The sequence below is a fragment of the Felis catus genome, chromosome D4 (assembly GCF_018350175.1).
Source record: "Felis catus isolate Fca126 chromosome D4, F.catus_Fca126_mat1.0, whole genome shotgun sequence".
Classification (NCBI taxonomy): domain Eukaryota; kingdom Metazoa; phylum Chordata; class Mammalia; order Carnivora; family Felidae; genus Felis; species Felis catus.
In genome coordinates, this window is record NC_058380.1 from 10,666,551 (window position 1) to 10,679,488 (window position 12,938).

Here is a 12,938-nt window from a genome sequence, read left to right on the forward strand (position 1 = left end):
AGGTTACAGTCTTCTTTTTTTAATGTTTATTTATTTATAATTTTTAAAAGTTGTATGTATTTTGAGAAAGAGAATCCCAAGTAGGTTCTGCATCATCAGCACAGAGCTGGACGCAGGGCTCAAACCCGCGAACCGTGAGATCGTGACCCGAGCCGAAGTTGGATGCCCAACTGACTGAGCCACCCAGGCACTGCTAACGTTTGTTTATTTTTGAGAGAGCGTGAGCATGGGAAGGGCAGAGAAAGAGGGGGACAGAGGATCTGAAGCAGGCTCTGAGCTGTCAGCACGGAGCCTGATGTGGGGCTCGAACTCACGAATCGTGAGATCATGACCTGAGCCAAAGTCGGATGCTTAACCAACTGAGCCACCAGGTACCCCTACAAGGTTACATTCTGTAGGGCCTGTTCTAGTCTGCTCCGTACTGTGGCCACATGCGTGTGGATGCTCTTCCTCACTAAAGCTGGAGGGCTTTGGAGGACAGTGACAATGTATTTGACCTTGGTCTCATCCAGACCTCCCCCACAAAAGATGCTAAACAGCATATGGAATTAACGTATATCGTATGTACTCATTTAAAAGCAATTAAATGTATAATCTACTTTAGAAAGAGTTCTGCCCAAAATGCCTAAAACACAAAAGTTTGCCACTTAAACTAGTAAAGTTTTGGTAATAATAATAATCATAAAAAAGACCTCTTTCAGAATATAAGTTCATACATACCTGATGGTATAAACTAAAAAGTTCTGGGTTATCCAAATTACATTCTCTCTTAGGAATACCAAATTAAACACGGCATAAGAAGTGAGACCCTGGATAGTACTGTCTGAGAGGCCTGATGGCATAAAAATGTTTCGTCTTCTCTGCAATGCTTTCCAAGAGTTACGAGTTGTCAAAATTAAAACAAAACAAAACAACAGCAACAAAAACATGAGCTGCAAAGGGAAGCATTTTGCTTGCAATTCTTATTACGTTTTCAGTACCAGTCAAGGTCATCAGCTGCATGAAAAATAGACCATTTAATTCTCAAACAATAATTGCGTCCATCTGTCTCCTTCTTTGTCAAAAGAAGTCAACGTTGAATATACTCTGTAGCTGATATACATACATATGCTGACGGACAGCACAATTTTCTGAAATGAAAGCAGAGATATTATCCTTTTATAAAAATAAACTTGGTCCCAGACAGGAGCAGAGAGAGAGTGAGCGAGAAGGAGCTTAAGAAAAAAGGCGGAGTCTTGCAGGAGAACTGTTTCGATGCAAGTCAATGTCGCGGAGTACCGTGGATCTCCTAACTCACCGTGTCCAGTGCGCCTCTCGACACGCTTGTTAAATTAACACACAGTAACAATCCAGCAAAAATAACTGCACAATCAGTCTGCTGTGACCAAAAAGGTGACGAGTTCGCAAATAATTAATCTACCCCCACGTTTCCAACCATGATGACTTTTAGATTTCGCGTGAGGACTCCCCTGGAACATTTATTGAACATGTTTATGTTTTGCCCACCTGCCGGCTCACCCTACTTTCCCACAAACAGGGAAGGACTGAAGTTCACTTTGAATAGGACGGTGGACAGTTTTTCCATTTTCCCCTGGGCGATTTGGGGTTATCCTGTAAATCCAAATATGGCCAGAAGAAGTCATCTCTCCCGTAGACTGTGACCGACCATTCAACAGGAGATGCCACGTAGGCCTTGTTTTGTACAGTTTTAGGAGAACCATGCTTTGATAAATACACTGGCACTTCTGATTAACCACCCTCCACTATCCCAATCCCTCAGTATGGCCAAAATCTAATCAGACCCCATTTAGATGGAATCCCCACGGTCACTCGGATCCTGAAGCTTCCAGGGCTCTGTCAGGGAGCCTGCGGTCGGTCCTGCGCGGCAAATGTCCTGTGTTTTCAGTACCAGCGAGCACTTCGCCAGGGTCACGGGGGCCTCAGTCTCTAAGCGTGAAGACAGCTTTTCTTAACTGCCCTGTGACAACTGGGTTTCACATTTCCTGAAACTAGATCTGTGGAAGGAGTCTCTGAAATTAAAAAGGACAGAGAGAGAGAGAGAAAAAAAAAAAAGAGGTAAGAAAGATCCCTTAGGCTTTTAAAGAGAGGGAGGGGGTAATCACAGGAAGGGGTCCCAGGGCGGTCAAGGAGAAGGGAGGGGGGTAAGCACTCAGGATGCAGGATGGAATCGGGACAGATCCGGTTCTGGAAGCTTCTCTAAGCCAGGCACACTCCCAGTGCTCCGATGCCCCATGCACCAGAGCATGCCCTGACGGCCGGGCCTGATCACTGTCCTTTATCCCCCAGGAAGAGGCCTCCTTGCCCCGAACTCACCTCTTGGGACTCTCAATTCTGAATATCGGCTTGTAGAGTTCTGGAATTTTCCGCTCGATCATTGGCCTGAGGTTCTCTTTCAGCTTGTTGTAGTTCTTTTTGAGTTCCTGCTGATATTCCCTCTGGTCCGCCGTGATGAGACGTTTGTTTTTCTCCACGGCCTCACCGCATCTGAGATACGCACACAACAGGGCAGAGAGGGGAATGAGGCTTTACTTCACAGGAGCGTGAAGAGCTTAGCTACTATCTAACGTTCCTCCAGTACCTCCAAGAGTGTGAAAACTTGCTAGCCTATCAGGGGGGCCTGTGTAGCCTTTCCAAATTCAGACTTCTGGACTCAGATTTAAGGAATCAGATCTCAGGAATGAGAATCTCTACAGAGTGATAATGCAGGCGATCTCGATGCTGTGAGATGCTCGGTGCCAGGCACCATACACGGAGGTTTCCATACATTATCTGGTTAATTTCCCCAACAAATCTGGAAAGTCTGTGGCTCTGTGTCGTCTCTGAGGCTCAGCCATGTCAGGTGACTTGCCCAAGATAACACTGTGAGGAAGGGGTGGGTCCAGGTTTCAAACCCAGGGTGGTTGCAGAATGGAACATGCTAAGTGTGGGGCGCTTGGGGGGCTCACTCGGTTAGGCATCTGACTTCAGCTCAGGTCATGATCTCATGGTTCATGGGTTCAAGCCCTGTGTCATTCTCTGTGCTGACAGCTCAGAGCCTGGAGACTGCTTCAGATTCTGTGTCTCCCTGTCTCTCTGCCGCTCCCCCGCTCTCTCTCTCTCTCTCTAAAATAAATAAACAATAATAATAATAAAAAAAGCAACCAAGATTCCTGACATATGCAGGGCTCAGATGGAAATTAATGTCAAGTTGCTCCTAGAGAAACCCTTCTCAATCAGGGCTCACGGGCCACCCACCTGTACAAAGAGTGACCCTTGCCAAAGGGATGAGTTCACAATAAAACATCACAAAGCAGGGTGCTCAGTTGGCTAATCCGACTTTGGCTCAGGTCATGATCTCACAGTTCGTGGGTTCGAGCCATGTCGGGCTCTGTGCTGACACCTCAGAGCTTGGAGCCTGCTTTGGATTCTACGACTCCCTCTCTCTCTGCCCCTCTCCCGCTCATGCGCTGTTTCTGTCTCTCTCAAAAATAAACATTAAAAAAATTTTTTTTAAATGTCACAAAGCATATTATCAGGAAACCAACCCATCATGAGGGAGAACCAACAGAGGCAACAAGCATAAGAAATAACCCAATAAGAATTTGAGACGACAGAACAATAGAAAAGACCAACGCGAATACAGAGATGTAATAAAATGCATAAAATTCATGAGTAAAAAAATTGGAGAGTACGAAAGAAGAGATTAGGGAAATTTCAAAAAAGAACCAGATGAAACTTCTAGATCTAAAAATATAGTTACTAGGGGTACTGGGGTGGCTCAGTCAGTGAAGTGTCTGACTTTGGCTCAGGTCATGATCTCATGGTTCGTGAGTTTGAGCCCAGCGTCGGGCTCCGTGCTGACAGCTCGGAACCTGGAACCTGCTTTGGATTCTGTGTCTCCCTCTCTCTCTGCCCCTCCCCTACTCGTGCTGTCTCTTTTTCTCTCTCTCAGAAATAAATAAACATTAAAAAGAAGTTAAAAATATAGTTACTAAAGCAAAGTCACAATGGAGAGGTTAAAAAAGTACCAGACACAAATGGAAAACACAGGAGCTATACAACAGACCTAAGGAAATCACCAAAGCAATTAAAAAAAAAAAGAATTAAAAATGTAAAACATTGGTTAAGGGGTGCCTGGGTGGCTCAGTCAGTTAAGCGTCCGGTTCCTCGTTTCAGCTCAGGTCACGATCTCAGTGTTTGTGAAAACTTGCACTGAGAGTGAGGCGCCCGCCTGGAGTTCTCTCTCCCCCCTCTCGCTGCCCCTCCCCCACTCACTCTCTCCCTCAAAATAAATAAACTTAAAAATATAAATAAAGAGATGACAGCTGACGGTTTTCCAGCATCGCAAACAGACACGAATCGTCTCCTCGACAAGAGAAGACCCACACCCAACTCCACTGTGGTAAAACCGTAGAGTATCAGACAGAAAATCGTTAAAACGCGTTGTGTTGATCTAACTTGGAGACAGTCAAGCCTCGTGTTTCCGGGGTCCCTCACAGCTTACGCTTCATACCGAAGAAGAAAATCATGTTATGTCAACATGATAAAGTCCTGCCTTTTATTCTACATTGTTCTACCCAAGGACACTTACAAATCAACAGACCTTGGAGGACGACCTAATGGTTGAAACCTAGCTGACATTGCGAAATTAGTAATCATTCTTTATTTTGCTTCAGATAATGGCATTCTGGCGATCAGTGTGGTTTAAACGGTTTTCCCCATAGCGGTGTCAGGTCTGGGTTCAGTCATGGGGACCTTGTTACCCAAACCCTCGGTATGACCACTCAACACATGTTCAGGATAACCATCAAAGGTAAAGAGGGTAGAATGTGGCTGAGTGACAGGGGAACGCTACCTGGCCTGAGCAAAAATAAACCCATGAGCACCGCTTCCCCCTAGAATTAGCCTGTGGCAGAAGGATTTGGTAACTCAGACACAAGCCAAAAGAACTCCCTTAACTGGATCTTCCCCTAGCTTTTTACTTTTTTTAACCTTTATTTATTTATTTATTTTTTTTATTTAAAAAAAAATTTTTTTTTTCAACGTTTATTTATTTTTGGGACAGAGAGACAGAGCATGAACGGGGGAGGGGCAGAGAGAGAGGGAGACACAGAATCGGAAACAGGCTCCAGGCTCGGAGCCATCAGCCCAGAGCCCGACGCGGGGCTCGAACTCACTGACCGCAAGATCGTGACCTGGCCGAAGTCGGACGCTTAACCGACTGCGCCACCCAGGCGCCCCAACCTTTATTTATTTTTGAGACAGAGACAGACAGAGCATGAACAGGGGAGGGGCAGAGAAAGAGGGAGACACAGAATCCGAAACAGGCTCCAGGCTCCGAGCTGTCAGCACAGAGCCCGAAGTGGGGCTCGAACCCACGGACCGCAAGATCATGACCTGAGCCGAAGTCGGACGCTTAACCGACTGAGCCACCCAGGCGCCCCAATTCCCCTAGCTTTTCAGGTTGCCATTAACTGAGGCAAATTGTAGGATGCCTGAGGTGTTATGTCCAAGGTTTCCAGAAGCGGTGGGAATGGGATGTGTGTGACCTTTGAATCCTGAGAAATCCACCTCATCCCTTATTATTATTTTATTGCTTCTCGAGTAACTGTTCCACGAGCTACCGCCATGTGAAACATAAAATCAGGTTCAGGATGACTTCAAGACCCCGGTGGGGTGACAGACGACAACAGGCCTGCAGAAGCTGGCTTCACCTGCAGGCAGAGCTGGAGCTGACACCCACTTGCTACGCATTAGCACGATGACTCAAACACTGACACCCTCAGTTTTCTCATCTGTAAAATGGCAATGATAATCTCGTACGACCTCCTGGGGCCGTGGAGTCGGCTAAGGGAGAAGCTTTGATACTAAGGCAGACCCGTGCCTCTGGAGTGTGGCAGGTCGTAGCTTTCAAAACTGGTCACAGCAATAACTGCCCATCCTGTATGCGCTTCCAGAACCTTGTGACACTTCCATCGAGGGGGAGGTGGTCCTGTGTGGCTGCCCCAGTGGACAGTGTGGCAGAGGTGATGCTCTGGGACTGGGTAATAGAAGGCAACGTGCCTTCTGCCTGGCTAGGTCTCGTGGGGCATGCACTGTGGCAATCCTGAACCACCTTCTGGGTGAGTATTTTTCAGCGCAGTGAGTGAGGAAGCCTTCAGGTGATCCGGGCCCCAGCGGCTGTCTGCTTGCCACTGAGAGGCTGAGCGAAAGCCACCTAGCTGAGCCCACCAACCCCTAGAGCCACATGCATAATAAGTAGATGTCCTTTTAAGCCTCTGTGTTTTTCGGTAGCGGTAAATAAACACAGCGTTACAGGTGAGTGATGAATCACTAAATCCTACTCCTGAAACCGCTATAACACTACCTGTTAACTGACTTGGATTTAAGTAAAATAAAAAAATAAATAAACAGAGCATTCCAAAGACAAATCTATGAATAGGTGGGGTGAAAATGTTCTAGCTTTTGTAGTAGTAATACTAATTTCTATTCTAACAAATTTTAAATACTATTTATTTTTGTTAATGTTTATTTATGTTTGAGATGAAGAGAGACAGAGCACGAGCAGGGGACGGGCAGAGACAGAGGGAGACACAGAATCCGAAGCAGGCTCCGGGCTCCGAGCTGTCAGCACAGAGCCCGATGCGGGGCTCGAACCCACGAACCGTGAGATCATGACTTGAGCTGGAGTCGGATGCTTACCTGACTGAGTTGCCGAGGTGTTCCATACTCTAACAAATTTTATAATTTATACATTGTTTCATACACATTTTCTGTGTTTTCTCCGTTCTTCCATTTGGATTACATACACTGGATTTTATTAAACTTAAAATAATTTCGATTATGTTAATTTAAATCCATAAATAAAGAGAGCCATGCACTAAATACACCTCCCTGGGCACAGCCATTTCTCTTGGGAAATCTACACAGTAGCATAGAACTACAACGTAAATAATTGTTTCACTGGCCTTGCCTGTAACATTTTCATCAGGTCCATGTATATCTGAAGTGTGCTGCTCTCACTCAGTGATGCTATTTCAGAAGCCCACCTCCTTTGTTGGTAACCTCACTGAACACAAGCATTTTCTTATAGCAGATGTGCCTGGGGCTTTCCAGCAGCCAGAGTCCCACAGAAACCACGCTGATGTGGACAAAGAGCGGGAAATTTTAACTCCAGAACATGGTTCCTGGCTCTCGCTGACGGTCACTTCCTGGGGCCTCTCTGTAACGAGTTAGGGGTCTTGCCTACAGACAGGGTGGTCAGGTAGCCCTCCACCTCTGAGTATCTGTCGGCCTCCCTCCTCTGTGATGCTCCTTCAGCACAGCCCGCACGTCAGTCCCTTGGGATTGCCAAAAACCGGTAGCTGCTGCCTCAATCCATTCTATTTTTTAGTGATGGAACTCCACGTGGTGAGCCTACTTGGAACATTACATTTCCTAGCCTCCCTTACCGGATATGGAGAGCCGATGAGATACAAGATAAAGTCACCAGGAAAGCTCTTTAAAGGGGCATAGATGTTTGCTGTTTCCTCATTTCTACTCCGGATGCTTCCCAAGGATGTGGTCAGGGTGGCCAGAGCCTTAAGCAGCCATCTTGTGACCGTGAGGCTGGACGCACTATAATCAGGATGGCCGAGCAAAAGAATGGAAAGAGGCCACACTGGTGGCGTAGTTCTGGGGTGACAATCTCTGATCTTACTCTATATGAGAGGAAAACAAGTTTCTAGCTTATTGAAACCCATCTTCCTTCCATTCTCCGTTTCTAGCACCTGAAGGCAGTTCCTAAAGAGAACAGCACAGAATAGTCCCTAAGAGTCTAGACTCTAGATTCTGGGGTCCCTAAGAGTCTAGACAGTCACCTCTGCATCCCGCTTTGGGGTGTATTAGCTTTGTGACATTAGGCAAGGTACTTAACCTTTCCATGCCTACTCCTTCACCTGTGATATGGCGGCAATAATAGCCGACCTCGTAGTGCTTGTAAAGCCGAAATGAGTGATGCTCAGAATGTGTAAGAACGCTGATTGTTGTGGTGGTTATGACTTCTGATGGAGCTAATCCGAGTACAAAAACTGCTTGCTCAATAGGAGAATGAGGAACTGCTGGAGAATTTACGTTCCTGTCCCTCGTTTTTCACCGTTAATGAAGATAAGAGGCAAACAGATGCTGAGCTCTGTCCTGAGCCACACACCTGTGGGAACAGCAGGTGCAAATCCAGAGTCCTGTTTCTCCCAGGCTCCGGTCCCCTCGGCCCCGCCGTGTCTTACGGTACAAACCTTATGAAGGCACAGAAGTAAGTGGTGGACAATTGCTCCATTTAATTTTAAACTTCACTTTCTATATTTAAATTCAGTTTCTGCTTCCTATTCCAATTGATCGGGTCTCTATTCGTCCCACCGAATGATGTTACATTTACTGGTCACTTAGTATGTGCAACCCTATTCTAAGCCGTGTGTATTAGCTCATCGTATCCGGACACTAGATCTAAGAGGTAGTTACTATTATAATTCCCATTTTTTTTTTTTGAAAAATTTTTTTTCAACGTTTTTTATTTTATTTTTGGGACAGAGAGAGACAGAGCACGAACGGGGGAGGGGCAGAGAGAGAGGGAGACACAGAATCGGAAACAGGCTCCAGGCTCCGAGCCATCAGCCCAGAGCCCAACGCGGGGCTCAAACTCATGGACCGTGAGATCATGACCTGGCTGAAGTCGGACGCTCAACCGACTGCGCCACCCAGGCGCCCCTATAATTCCCATTTTTAAGTGGGGAGGGGCGCCTGGGGGGCTCAGTCAGTTAAGCGTCTGACTTCAGCTCAGGTCGTGATCTCTCGGTTCGTGAGTTTGAGCCCCACATCCAGCTCTGTGCTGATGGTGTGGAGCCTGCTTGGGATCCTCTCTCTCTCTCCCCCATACGTGCTTGTTCATGTGTTCACTCTCTCTCTCTCTCTCTCCCTCTCTCTCTCTACCCCTTACATGCTTGTTCATGTGTTCACTCTCTCTCTCTCTCTCTCTCAAAATAAATAAACTCTTTCAAAAGGGATTTAATAAAAGGGGTGCCTGGGTGGCTCAGTAGGTTAAGCATCCGATTTCAGCTCAGGTCACGATCTCATGGTTTGTGGGTTCGAGCCCTGCATTGGGCTCTCTGCTGTCAGTGCAGAGCCCACTTCAGATCCTCTCTCTCCCTCTCTCTCTAACCCTCCCCTGATTTCTCTCTCTCTCAAAAATAAATAAACATTAAAAAAAAAGTTGGGGTTAGGTAGCTTGCCCAAGGTCACACAGCTAGTTAAGGCACAGGGGATGTGAACCCAGGCAGCCTGGCTGGGGAGCCCACGCTCCTGGCCCTGCACACCTCATGTTCCACCCGGGAAGATGCTGGCCTCCCAGCCTGAACCCGGCTGCAAGTGCTCTCGCTCGAGCCCCAGTTGGCAGTGTTCTGCCTTTCTCAGCTTCTTCCGGGTACCTCGTTAAAGTGTCCACTCGGGGCCGGAATGGGGAGCATGACAGAGACACTGGAGAAACTGAGGACTGTGCTCCCAGCCCTTTAAGGCAAAGGAAGGGTGGCTTGGGGGCAGGGAGCTAGGGCACACGTGGCCCCTGTGCAGGGACAGCTGCAGCAGGTGTGAGCCGACCATGGGCTCCTCCAGGCATACCTCCCTGTGTCTCCAACTCGACCCCTTCACCTCCTGCCTCCCTGGCCGGCCTCTGCCAGACCCCAGACCCAGACCCCAGACCCCAAGGGGAGCCTGTCCAGGGTGAAGAGTTTAAATCCTGGATCTGCCACTTACTTGCTATGTGACCTTGGCTAATTATAACCTTCTTCAACCTCATTTCCTCCATCTATAAAATGGGTTTATGGGGATGAAACGGTATCAGGTGTGGGAGGACCTAGCCAAGTAGCTCTCAACGTTGCCCGCTTTCCTTGGGGCAGAGGGGTCTGCTCATGAAACTGACAGGGTGAGGCAAGGTGGGGGCAGGGAGCGTGCCCCGGGGCGGAACAGGGGCAGTGGCTGGATCTTTCTGTTGTCCCCTCAGAGCCCCCTCTACCTCCTCTGGTTGGGCCTGTGTGACCATCTCCCTCACGGAAGGTACAGTGGCCCTTTTCCCTCCTCCTAATGCCAGATGTGGGGGGTGGGGGGCTAGACTGGGGCTACAGGCTTGGGAAGGTGTCTGGGTCTCACATCTGACACCCGGAAGTAGATCCTGAGGACCTGAGGAACACACTAGAATCCAGGCAGAGGGGCACGGTTCACCAGATCGGACTACAAGATAGTCTTTAGTGCCATTACCCTGGCCTCAACCTCTTTCAGGCCCAAAGAGACACAGAGTCCTGGGGCTCAAATGCTTGTATGATATGCTCCCATTCCATATCAGCCCCAGCAACCCTCCAGCATGGGACCAGCCTTGAGGACCCAGAGCTGGATCACAAGAGTTGGCCGGGGTGGGGGTGCTAAGAGAGAAGGACAAGGTCACATTGTAACAAAAATGGATGTCTTTAGAATCATTGCAGGAGACAGGAAGGAGGGGCTGAGCCCTGTGTGTGTGTGCGTGGGGGGTATGTATGTGCACTGTTCCTGCATGGCCGTGGAACCTGTCCCACTTGGCTGTTTTCTAGCGTCCTTGGCCCGCTGATAAGGTCTCTGTAACCCTGGAAAAGTGACAGAAGTCATTACTGTGTCCCCACCACTGACCTGCTTCAGAGCAACCTCACATGATATTTAAGGCTTTGTTTTCCTATCAAACATTGAAATCTCTTTCTACCTCCTGTTTCTGTTTCTACCTATGCTATACACGTTGGGTTTCCTTTGGCTCCTTGGGGCAAAATCTCCCTCCTTCCTCTTCCTCTTCACAGACCCTAACTGCAGTTTAAAAATAGCACCCCTCAACACCCTGTTTTCTGAGTCTGTGACCAGATGTGCAACAGGACCCTGTCTGGGTGAATTTGAAACTATGTCCCCTAACATAGCCATTGAGGATGTGATCTTTTATTTAAATATAAAAGTAAATTTAAAAGTCACTTAGTCCTTATAAGGATGAGAGACTTCAGATAATGTTATGGACTGAACGTTTGTGTCTCCCCGAATTCCTGTGTTCAAGCCCCTGTGTATTTGGGGGCAGGACCTGTAAGAGGAATTTCGATTTAAATTAGGCCATAGGGGGAGGGGGGCTTCTGGGCAGCTCAGTAGTTGAGCGTCCAACTCTTGATTTCAGCTCAGGTCATGATCTCACGATTCCTGAGATGGAACCCCACGTTGGGCTCTGGGCTGACAGTGTGGGATATTCTCTCTCTCTCTCTCTCAAATAAACAGTAAAAATATTTTTAACAATAAACAAATTAGGCCATGGGGATGGGACCCACGTGATAGGATTCATGCCCTTCTAAGCAAGCTTCTCTCCTCCTCCTCACTCTACCATGTGAGGGTAGAGTGACCACGGGGCCTCCCAGCAGGAGAGCCCTCACCGGCCACCCCGTCTGCCAGCACCTTCCTCTTGGCCTCCCCAGCCTCCAACACTTTGAGAAATAAATGTCTCTTGTTCAAGCCACTCAGTCTTTGGGATCTGGTTACATCAGCCCGAGCTAAGACAGAAACATAAGAAGAACACGAAAAAGCCCAGATTGGCTCACGTTGCCGTGTCTAAAATGGCTTGAGTACTTTGGGGAGCAGGGGAAGGAAGCAGAATGGTGTATCTCACCATCTCGGCTTCTGAAACCCCGAGGCGTTCCTTCTTATTGCAGGAAACGGCAGGAGGGGATCAAGGGCCCAACCTGGCAGGCCCGGCTGGGTGAGCACCTGCCGCGGTGGCCCGAGTGCCAGGCCCAGGACGGCGCTGAGTCAGAGGCCACTGCCCGGCGGGCCGGCTGCGGGGCACCTGGCGGGCGGCAGCTTCCGCTCTCGGCGAAAAAGCATCACAAGGGCCGCTCATGTTCCCCTTGGAAGTCGGGGCTCGTCAACCCGCTGCCCGAGTCCGCTGAGAAGCGGGAGCTCTCCCGGGGAAGCCCAAGAGCCATCCGAGCCCCCCCCCCCCCCCCCGTTTTCCACTCCTGCGTCACCGCGGCCGGGGGAAAGCCGAGAGTGGGGAGGAAATTCCCCGGGTGCCAACGATGTGACAGCATTGTTTCCTCCGGTCACGAAAGGGCTGCAACTTGCTGGGGGGACTCGAGAAGCCGTGAAACGGTGCGGGGAGAGGAAGGTCGCCTCGCCCACCGCTCGTGGTGATGGTTTAAGATTCACAGGCTAAGAGGGGCGCCTGGGTGGCGCAGTCGGTTAAGCGTCCGACTTCAGCCAGGTCACGATCTCGCGGTCCGTGAGTTCGAGCCCCGCGTCGGGCTCTGGGCTGATGGCTCGGAGCCTGGAGCCTGTTTCCGATTCTGTGTCTCCCTCTCTCTCTGCCCCTCCCCCGTTCATGCTCTGTCTCTCTCTGTCCCAAAAATAAATAAAAAACGTTGAAAAAAAATTAAAAAAAAAAAGATTCACAGGCTAAGAAACAAAATCACGTCTCTTCGCAAGCTGGCTTTTGTATTTCAGCTCTTTTCAGACCCCCACCTGCCAGAACTGCGGGGTCTCTCTCCTCCTGTCCCAGCAGGCTCCCCGGGACATGCTGCCCTTACTCAGAGGAGCCCCCCGGGCCCTCCGAGGGCCTTACTTTACGGGGCATGGCTCCCTCTTCCCACCCCTCCCCTCCTGCTGTACCTAAATGTTCAAGACCAAGTTTGAGTGATGCTTCCACAGACGCTTCCCCTGTTCCTTTCCGCACCCTGGAGCCCTGTATTCCCTGCGCTCTCAACAGTGTGTCCTATGCGCTGCACCGTGTTGGTGTTTAGTCGTGCGGATACGTGCCCTTTAGGGAGCAGAGGGACACTCAGCTGTATGGTCCGCAACTGACATCACACCCGCGTCATCATCCTCTGTCCCACTAAGTGTGTCAGAGGCTCAGAGAGGCC

General features: G+C 49.1%; 1 protein-coding gene across 4 annotated transcripts in view; it reads right to left on the bottom strand.

Moving 5' to 3' along the window:
• Nucleotides 1–928: 928 nt before the first annotated feature.
• Nucleotides 929–12,938, bottom strand: part of DOCK8 (dedicator of cytokinesis 8) — a 231,730-nt gene continuing 219,720 nt past the window's right edge. For all 4 annotated transcript variants that reach the window (XM_045043274.1, XM_045043273.1, XM_045043275.1 and 1 more), the window contains 2 exons: nucleotides 2,335–2,505; nucleotides 929–2,030 (listed from right to left, as the gene is read on the bottom strand). In XM_045043274.1, coding sequence (XP_044899209.1) covers nucleotides 1,970–2,030; nucleotides 2,335–2,505 — 232 coding nt within the window. In that variant the 3' untranslated portion in view covers nucleotides 929–1,969. The remainder of the gene's footprint in view (nucleotides 2,031–2,334; nucleotides 2,506–12,938) is intronic.